Source organism: Henckelia pumila, chromosome 1 (genome assembly GCF_033568475.1).
Source record: "Henckelia pumila isolate YLH828 chromosome 1, ASM3356847v2, whole genome shotgun sequence".
Taxonomy (NCBI): domain Eukaryota; kingdom Viridiplantae; phylum Streptophyta; class Magnoliopsida; order Lamiales; family Gesneriaceae; genus Henckelia; species Henckelia pumila.
This window is the reverse complement of record NC_133120.1, coordinates 158,637,092-158,647,589: the sequence shown is the minus strand read 5'-3', so window position 1 is coordinate 158,647,589 and position 10,498 is coordinate 158,637,092. Positions and strand designations below refer to the sequence as shown.

Here is a 10,498-nt window from a genome sequence, read left to right as displayed (position 1 = left end):
CCAGAAATTCTTCACACGATCAGCTTCTGTCTCTGATGTATATCTATTGTGTTGTGGCGGCTTCCATCTAACACTCAAGAATCCCTTTTATATCGCATGAAAAAGCCCACTCAAAAGCCCAAGAAAATAAAAACTTTCCTTCCCGATAATTTTAAAACGCTGAAATCTCCACCGGACGCGGCCTCTCTAGAATTCTCACGCGGGCGCGCATAACGTTCTGACTCAAATCTTCAATCTCACAATGAACGCTGCGTGATTGCTCTTCTCTTCCTCTCCTTTAGCGCCTCTTTAGCGCAAACAATTCTTAAACAAAAGCCCAATAAGATGGCCCAATAACATTTTCTCATTACTGTTCTTTTCTTTTCTTCTTTTCTTTCCAGCTCTCTTATTTTCTTTCTTTTATTCTTCTACTAATTTCACTTCTTAAATCTCATTTTTTTTCCTCTTTTCACAACACTTCAATAATTTCCTACAACCAAAAAAACAACAAAACTCCGCATAAATCTGCTCGAAACAAACAATTAAAAATTAAAATCATATATAAATTAAGTATATAAAATACACTTATCAAATAGTGACATTGCATCACTACTGATTTGTTCTGCGGTTTTGGTTGCTGGGATTTCATCTGCAGTGAGAGCTTTAGTAACTTGTGATGTTGATGTGTCTTCCTCAGTTCGAACTCCCTGCTCGAACTCATAAGCTTTGAGATCTGCAAATAGATCATGTAGTTCGATCTTATTGAGGTCTTTTGATTCTCTCATAGCTACTGTCTTCATATCCCATTCTCATGGTAGAGCTCTCATAACTTTGAGTGCTACTTCACGATTGCTATAACTTTTTCCAAGTGCATTTTTCTTGATCATAATGCTGCTGAATCTTTCATCAAATTCATTCATTGTTTCTCCTGGTTTTATCTTTATGTTGTCAAACTTTTGAATGGCCACCATGAGTTTGTTTTCCTTTGTTTGATAGTTTCCTTCACATAGTTGGGTGAGCTTCTCCCATATTTCTTTGGTAGTAGTGCAGCTTTTGATCTTGCTAAACATGTGCTTGTCCAGAGTTTTGTATAGTATGTATCTGGCTACATTGTCCAGATTGGCTTTCCGCTTGTCTTCAGAAGTCCATTCCGCTCGAGGCTTTTCTATCATCTGTGGAGCACCTTCAGTGATAGCAACTGCAGTGTTAACTTTCATAATCTTCATTGGTCCATATGTTACTACGAACCACATGTCATCATCCAATGCTGATAGATGTGCCTGAATACGAATTTTTCAGTCATCATAATCTTCTTTTGAAAACATAGGGATTTTACTAAACGATGTCATAGCTAAGGATGTCGTATTTTAAGAGACGATTCAGGTGATAAGCAAGAACCTTTCTGATACCACTTGTTAGGATCAAAAATACGTGTATGAATACACTATTTTGAAATTTAGAGTTTCTTCTATCTGATTTGTGAAAATCAGACAGAAATTTTGTTGCTTAAAACTTTGATCTGCTCGAAAGATCTAAGGATCTCAGACGGAAGAAATCTTCCTTGCAGATTGAATACTTGTAAAGCTAAGGCTGATAGAATAATGTAAGTGCAGTAAATAAAGAGATAGAGTTGTTTCTGGATGTTCGGAGATGAATCCTCCTATGTCACCCCTTCTTTTGTTTTCAGAAGGATTCCACTAAAAGACTTTGATTTATACAAGGCTTTGTACAAATCCAATCCAATCAATCCTTTGAAAGGAACTCCTAGCAATACTTTCTCTTCAAAGCAGAACAAACTCTCTGCTTTGAGTTATGCAATGAAGCTACAAAATGTGCTTCGATGATTTGATCTGGATCGCTGTGAATGGCTTTGATCTGGATCGATTTCGTATGTGCTTTCTTTGGAGTAGATCGATCTTTGAAATATTCTCTAACTCAGAATATTGAGACTTTGATCTGATAATATGGGTATCTGAGTTATGCTGAGTGAAGGCTTTTTCAATTTGAATGAACTTCGATTTGATAACTTGTGTTTTTCACTCTTGGTCTCGTGTTTGAATCTTTTGAAGTGTTCGAGTATTTATAATCTTCAAAAGTAGTCGGTGAGCAGCCAAAAATTTCTGATGATGAGCAGCCAACAATCTCTGATAATGAGCCGCCAACATATCTTATTAAATAACTCACAAATCTTGACTTTGATGGAGGCAGATCAACGTTCAAAATATCATTAAATGATTTTGTCTTTTTCTTCAACAACTTCAGCAACGGTTACTTAGAAGTAAGACTTTGATCTGGTTGATAGCTACTTGATCTGTCTTGGATCGATCTGTATAATCTATTGAAAATCTTCTTGATTTATTCGGATATCGGACACTTGATCTGGCAGTTCATACTTCGATTGGTTTATCCGAATATCTGGCATTTGATCTGACATTAAATTTGATCCGTTTAAAATCTCGGACATTTGATCTGGATGAATCTTTGATCCGTTTGAAATCTCGGATATTTGATCTGGATGAATCCGAATAGATTTAGTCCTTAAATTATTTTATTACTTGGTTTTATTTTGACCTGTTATCACCGAAAGTTTGATCTCCAACATCTATATTTTAGGAATTATATTGATTGATTTGTTAAATTTTTATTTGATATAAATTTTTAATTGTTTCAAAACATATTTCAAATTACTTGTTTCTTTAATCTAATTATAGAATGTGTCAGATTTGTCGGTATTTGATTTTGATTGAAACTAAAATGTGAATAAATGTTGAATTTTAAGTTAAATCAAAAATTTATGTAGATTGATTTTTGGAATCTTTATTGATGGGTTTTAATTTAGAAAACAAAGGTTATGTGAGATTTCTTGCCAAATTGGTTTGCATATTACCATGTGTAAATTTTTTAACATTGATATGGTGTTTTCAATGTTATTATTTTTTATTAATATTTTTCTTGCCAAATTGGTTTGCAAATTATCACTTAATTTTTTTTTACATTTATATGGTGTTTTCAATGTTATTAATTATTAATTAATATTTTTAATTGTAGTCGTGCGTGAAAATGTTATATGCTTGTGAAGTTTTAGATTTTATAATCTCTTACGTGAACTTTTCTAATAAAATAAAATAAAATGTATATATAAATATATATTACGTACAAAAAGTTTTATATAATATTTTCAAATGTATATGGACTTTAACAATTAATTGTAATTAAATAAAGTGACGACAAAGAATCAAATTTTGAACTAAAAATTGATATATTATTATATATATATATATATGTGTGAAATTAGTTATTATCTATTTTTATTAGCATAAATTTAATCAAATTATGAAAATCTTATTCAATAACGTTTCAAAATTAGAAATTTTTTAGTGTACAAATTAAATGTATTATTAATATATAGTAAATTAAAAATTACATATGTTTAGTATACATTTAATCAAATGATGTAAATAGAAATTATTACTATTTTTAACCTAAATTTTTTGGAGAGATTTTACTATATATAGTAAAAACTCCACTTTTATATATAATATAGATATAGATATAGATACTAAAATTAGTAATGATACCCTTTAAATGATTGGTTTTTTTTAGTAAATCATTAATGATTTCAATGGAAAGTTCCTAAAATAATTATCTAGAAGTTAATTACTCAAATAATTGTTGTTAAATTCGTTAATCATTAAACGGAAAAGTTTTTATAAAAATTTTTTAAACTAATTGTTATTGTTATTTTTGTGTTAATTTATATATGTTTATCCAAAAAAATAAATAAAATTGACGGTGTTGATCAAATTTCCGTAACCAATGATGTTCTGCTTTTACTTTTTTTATTATTTTTTATTTTTATTACATATATTTGTAATTTTTTTATTATATCTTTAAAAATTACAAATTTTAATTAAGCATAATATCTTCAAAAAAATTACTAATCTGTAAAAAAAATTTATTTGTCATACTCATAGTTAATATACGTGTGTATTTAAAATTTTATAAAAGAAAAACAAAAATAAACAAAAATTAATATTAGTATTTATCTGCATGACGTAAATAAAATTCAAATGACTTTATACAATAAAATCAAGCTGTTAATCACCAAAGGATATATTACAAAACAAAAAATATATAATAACATAGAAATCTTAATTTTATCTTATGTTAAGATCATTTGTATACTATATCAAATTTAAATAAAATTTTGGTAGATTCAAAAAACAAAATTTGGTAAATCAAAATTTTTGACATCCATTATTTCATATATTTTCTTGAAAAAAAAATTGCCTAATATTTTGTATAACCATAGTAAAATTTGGGATAAATTATAAATAATTTATGATCAAAATAAAATATTTTATTATTTTATTTATATATGATAAAATATTATGAATTTTTTTTAAAATATTAAAATTTAAGTTGTTTTCCAAATCGGTTAGGTTCTTTTCTTTTTCTGCTTCTGTTTTCAAAATTTCTTGTGTTCACTGCACTTAGATCTACTATTTGTTGTTTGGGTTTCGGCAAATCATGTGCTTTGGAAATTGCTTGTGTGTTTTCTTGCAGATCTTGAAAATCTTTCCGGCCGCGCTTCTCTGCCACAGAAAACTAACCTTCGGTCGAGACTTCTGCCTTTGTTCTGTTTTTCATAACCGTGGATCTCAGATTGACGATTACGGTAGATTATTTTTTTAATTTTTTTTCGTTGTTTCTTGGTTCTACATGTACGTGGAGTTTTTACTTGTTTAAAATAGAAAACCTCACAGAAAAGATGTTGTGTATAGATCTGTATTTTTGTTTCTTGATCTGAGTTTTAATTCCGTCCCATTCTTATTTCTTGTCCATTTTCATAATTGGTTTTTGTTTTCCAGATATTAAATATATCTCCTCGTAAACGATGAAAAATATAAAAAAGATGTTTTATCTTGATATTTTCACACAATGTACATAAATTTTTTCCCACAGTTTTTAATGTGCGTTTTGGTTTGCCCGGAAAAATCTGACACTTAAAAAGATTTCTGATTTTTTTTCTAAACATGTAATTTTTAATTTGGTTTTCCCTCCCTTGTTTTGTTTGGTAAATATGTAAGGGGATTGTCTTTGCTTTAAGATTATGTTCAGCTTTGTTACTTTGTTTTAGTTAAAGTTTTCAACTTCCAAATACTTCTCCCAATTTATAACTTAAACTGCACACACAACTTTCTGCATCTTGCTGAATTTCTGCTTCATTTAGCCACTTACCAAAGTGTAGATTTAAAACCTGCAAACCAAAAAAAAAAAAAAAAAAAAAAACCTCGATCCACTAAACAACATACGCATTAGCAAAGGTTGCTGGTATATCCAAAAAATTTAACGATATTTAGTAATTAATGAAGAATTTGTGAGTTCTGTTTGTTTGGGTTTTCACTTGACATTTGTTTTACTCCTTTTTTGTATCATTCTCTGAATTACTACGATTTCGACCTTCCTACCATGTATTACCTACTTTGGGGATTGGAATAAATCTTTTCTTTCTTTTTTATTTTGTGTTTGTTAAATTTTTGTAAACTCTTTAGTGTTCTCTTTTTATCTTGATTTGAAATTCGAATTTACAACTGATTGTATTTGCCCAACTATGTACTTCAGTAGTATCTGAGAATCATGATAATATATATTGTGTTGCTTGCGTTGCCTTGGCTTTATGAAATCAATACTGTTCTAAGATTGAGTATTCCGACAGTTGAATTTAATACATCTTCCACCCAAAACTATATTACGAAGAACAGATGCCCAAGTGCTTGTAAAATTTTTCATGCTCTTCTGATTGGATTTTGTATTGTGTCTGTCTTACGAACTAATATTTATTTTCTTCATTTGAACTAATTGAAACATGGACTGATTTTCTATCCTATCTTTGACAGTGCTGTCCAAAGTTAAATATTAATGCCATTTGCTATCAGTTTACAATTACAAATCGCTTTCGTCAATTTTTCTAACAATTTACAATGCTACTGTATTAGGAACATTTGCTCTTTGAAACTATACGGAACAGAAGTTGGCCAACAAAAAAGGTGTCACGCTGTTCGACTCGACCAACATACAAGTTCAGTTTTTAGTTTCAATTTTATTAGGACTACATGCTTCGTATATATGTGTACCTTTTATGAACTTTCTGTTTAAGTGAAGTGTTTAACTAGCTAAATTTGTTCTTTATTATATCGCTCTTTTACCAACCGTTTGAACAACATTTAACTGCAGCATAATTAGGTCAAGACTGTTGCGATCTATATTTTGTTATTACCTTAAAAAAAACTCAAACAACGATTTTATGTTGTTATTTTTCTTGGGTTTCTTTTCTTTCTCTTTTTCCTTTATTTGCGAATATTTTTCAGATGCATTGAATCGTGGTCGATGGATCTGTGAAATATGGTCAGTAATCTTCCTGAAAAAAGTTTTTTTTGGGTTATCTTTTCATGGAATTTACGTAATGCTTTAGATTTTTGTGCTTCAAAGGTGATTGTTAGCTTAAATTTCTTTCTTCATGTTGGATCTCTGGGGTGTCATGGATTAATTTTCAAGTCTCTCCTCGATTGTCCAGATTTTTACTCATAAATTGTTAAATAACTTGTGAGTTGTTACAATGTCGTTCATAAGGTGTCATGAATTAGTGGTGAAAGCATGTATATATCTACTTAGTATTTAATTTTTCACTGTCCAAAGTTTTAATCATAAATTAAAGAGACTGTTAATTAATATATGGATCGTGACAATGTCATCCGTCTAATCTCGATAACTTTTGATCTATTGTTTACCACTGCGTTAGTACGATTTAACTGTTGTTTTCCAAAACTCAGATTTCATTTCTATTCATTTTAGTGCACAATCTTAGCTGCTTGTTTCTACATAACTCAGATTCATTTGATCATCATGTGCACATGCAAGGTAAGATCCGCAAGTATAAGAAACAGAGATGAAGTTTATTGTTTCAAATATTTATAAATGCATTTTCTCATTAATGCAACGTATATTACTGCAAAATTTTTGAAATAAACTTTTTTTAACTGCTCATGTTAGTACAATTACGTAGTCACAAGTCATTTTTTTAAACAGAAAATAAAACCTTAAAACCTTTCTCAGCAACTGCTTATTTGGATTTTTTGATGGAGAAGGAAACTCTTTATTCTAGTTTAATTTATTTTTTGGAAAAATTGTGTGCTAAACAAAACCAAACTACCGTCATCTCTCCTGTACAAGTGCTTTCTCATTATCCTTTCGGAATTCGGCCATTGTCTTTTTTATCCTTTGAACTATGTTGTGTGCTGTATTGTTCTTGTTCTTTTTGTAGGTTTCCTTTTGTTTTTGCATTTTTTGCCTTTACTATTGAGTGTGTTTCAAATGCATAGAATCGCGATCGATGAGTCTGTCAAATATGGTCAGTAATCTTTGTGAAGAATTAATTTTTAGGTTCATCTATTTTTTCTAACATTTTCGTGTATTTTTAAGTTGATAGTAAACTTAAATTTTTGTATGCATGTTGAATCCCTAGGGTGCCATGAATTCTTGGTATTAAGCATGTACGCATCCACTTAGCATTCAATTCTCTCCTCCACTTTTCAAATTTTTACTCTTAAATTTGGTCTTCTTTATATGCAGCCTTTCTGTTCTATTGACTTTCTTTTCTTACTTTTTCTACTTGAAGTTGTATCATTTTTGATACACTATTTTTCAACTAATTAAATGCATATAGCTGTTTTCCTCTGCTTCAATTAAAAGAAATAAATTAGAAGAAAAGCAAAAACATAACGAAAAAAATTGTTAAGCCAAATTTCGAAACCAACCATATATTTTTTCAACTAATTAAATACCTATAACTGTCTTTCTCTACTTTTATTAAAAGAAATAAATTAGAAAGAATGAAAAAAATTGTTAAGCCAAATTTTGAAACTAACCATTATACATTAAAATGGCTCTGCACGCAATCCAAACCTTGAAAACCCTGCCTTCGTTACCATCATCACAAGTGCATACACTCCTAGCGACGTCATCCATGTCGGTGAAAATGGTAGGTCAATCAACGTAGTCCGCATTCCATTTAAGAATTTTATTTTTGATTCGTTGATTGTTTTTTTTTTGTTTTTAATGTAGATTTGTGGTCAGAAGGTGATGTCATTTCCATGCACGACAAAAGTTTTGCAACGTCTGATAAGGGTTACACTTGCCAAGAAGGATCATGATGATTTCATCAACTATGATGATTTGATTTTGTCTTCATCGGTGGAAGATGTTGGCGAGCTGTCAAGGTGATTAGCGTTTCACTCGGGTTATTATTTATTTAAAAAAAATTAAATTTAGTGAAATACATGTTCATTCTTACAAATACTCTGTTTTGCAGCATTTTCATCAAATCCGAGAACCATGTTATCTTTATGGTCATCGGTTTGGGGGTTATTATTGTTATGCTCTTTGAGAAAAACATTGTCAAGTTGTTATCATCACTGAAAGTATTTCAATTGGAGTCATGCTCTTTTTTTTTTCTTTTCAGTTCTGAATATCTAAACACGATTTCTTCCTTTGTAGGTTTGTAGGTTAGGACGTTCTTTCGTTCCATGGTCCCACATTTGTTCTTAGTCCTTGGTTTTTTAATGATACGTGTTGCAGCGTCCTTTCCGAAGATGACTATGTCTATCATCATAGGGATTGTGTCCTTGGTTTTGACACTCTTGAGTTCTGATGTAAGTTGACTTTTTTTCGACATTTCAATTTTTCATATATTTATTGGTTTAGCATAAACATTTAACAATATATTTTGTTTCTAATATAATATATAGCTTTTTAAGACGTTCATCTCGAATGTGGTGACCCAAGCGTTTAAGACACTAAAAATAGGGTGTTGGATAGAAGCTAGAGTGGCAGGATCCCATATTTTTGGGATCGTGAGGGTCAGTTTTTTTATTTTTGAAAAATGCACTAATTATTTAGGAAATAGATGTATACAGTATTGATGTGAAAAATCTGTTGGCACAAACTTTTTTGATATTTTGGTGTCGTATAAATATTATAATGATCAATTGTATGAATGCATTTTTTAAAAATTCTTTTAAAAAGTTTTGGTGGTTTTAAGAAATACAAATTCTGTCAGGGAGTTATTGTCAGCGGAAAAAACAGAAAGAATATTTTGATTCCGAACGATGAGCTAAGAAAAGTTGTCCTTTCCAGTTTTGAGAAAAGAACATTGTCACGTTGAGATGGATTTTAAGATTAATTCTGAAAATCATGTGGATGTTAAGGTAATTATATTAATTATTATCGTTTGTAATTAATAATTGATATTGTTTGAATGATTATTGTCACTTTGACAATGTAAAACTATGAAATAATGGTTAGTTTCAAAATTTGGCTTAACAATTTATTTTGTTCTTTCTAATTTATTTCTTTTAATAGAAGTAGAGAAAAGTTATATGCATTTAATTAGTTGAAAAAATATATGGTTGGTTTCGAAATTTGGCTTAACAATTTTTTTCATTCTTTTTTTTCTTTTCTTCTAATTTATTTCTTTTAATAGAAGCAGAGGAAAACAATTATATGCATTTAATTAGTTGAAAAAATAGTGTCTAAGAAATGATACAACTTTCAATATAAAAAATAAGAAATAAATCCAATAGAACAGAAAGGCCGCATATAAAGAAGATCAAATTTAATTTAAGAGTAAAAATTTGAAAAGTGGGGAAGAGAATTGAATGCTAAGTGGATGCGTATATGCTTAATACCACGAATTCATGGCATCCTAGAAATTCAACATACATACAAAAATTTAAGCTTACGATCAACTTAAAAACACACGAAAATGCTAGAAAAATAGATGAACCTAAAAATTAATTCTTTACAAAGATTACTGACCATATTCGATAGACCCATCGATCTTGATTCTATGCATGTGAAACACATTCAATAGTAAATGCAAAAAACAAAAGGAAGCCTACAAAAAGAACAAGAACATGACAGCACACAACGTAGTTCGAAGGATAAAAAAGACAATGGCCGAATTCCGAAAGAATAATGAGAAAGCACTTGTACAGGAGAGATGACGACAGTTCGGTTTTGTTTAGCACACAGTTTTTACAAAAAAATAAATTAAACTAAAATAAAGAGTTTCATTCGTCATCACAAAATCCAAATAAGCAATTGCTGAGAAAGGTTTTATTTTCTGTTTAAATAAATGACTTATGGCTACGTAATTGTACTAACATGAGCAGTTAAAAAAAGTTTATTTCAAAAACTTTGCAGTAATATACGTTGCATTAATGATAAAATGCATTTATAAGTATTTGAAACAATAAACTTGATCCATGTTTCTTATACTTGCGGATCTTTCCTTGCATGTGCACATGAGATAAGATAAATATGAGTTATGTAAAAACAAGAAGCTAAGATTGTACATTAAAATGAATAGAAATCAAATCTGAGTTTTGGAAAACAGCAGTTAAATCGTACTAACGCAGTGGTAAATAGTAGATCAAAAGTTATTGAAATTAGGCGAATG

General features: G+C 29.7%; 2 protein-coding genes across 8 annotated transcripts; one reads left to right on the top strand and one right to left on the bottom strand.

Annotated features, from left to right (window-relative positions):
- Positions 1-788: 788 nt before the first annotated feature.
- LOC140874308 (uncharacterized) lies at positions 789-1,205 on the bottom strand. Its single transcript, XM_073277583.1, has one exon. It carries the CDS (start codon positions 1,203-1,205, stop codon positions 789-791), a length of 417 nt encoding a protein of 138 aa, XP_073133684.1.
- A 3,248-nt stretch (positions 1,206-4,453) lies between these two features.
- Positions 4,454-9,219, top strand: LOC140874567 (uncharacterized). 7 transcript variants are annotated; one of them, XR_012148142.1, is made up of 6 exons: positions 4,454-4,657; positions 5,979-6,061; positions 6,351-8,020; positions 8,104-8,258; positions 8,351-8,690; positions 8,787-9,219. XR_012148142.1 is itself a non-coding variant. In XM_073277866.1 (5 exons), exons 3-5 carry the CDS (start codon positions 7,922-7,924, stop codon positions 8,541-8,543), a joined length of 447 nt encoding a protein of 148 aa, XP_073133967.1. In that variant the 5' UTR covers positions 4,454-4,657; positions 5,979-6,029; positions 6,351-7,921; the 3' UTR covers positions 8,544-9,219. The 7 variants fall into 7 exon arrangements, 3 of the variants coding, with proteins under 3 accessions (XP_073133967.1, XP_073133968.1, XP_073133966.1); XR_012148141.1 differs by having other exon boundaries at positions 8,351-8,897; positions 9,098-9,203; XM_073277866.1 differs by having other exon boundaries at positions 5,979-6,029; positions 8,351-9,219.
- Positions 9,220-10,498: the final 1,279 nt, after the last annotated feature.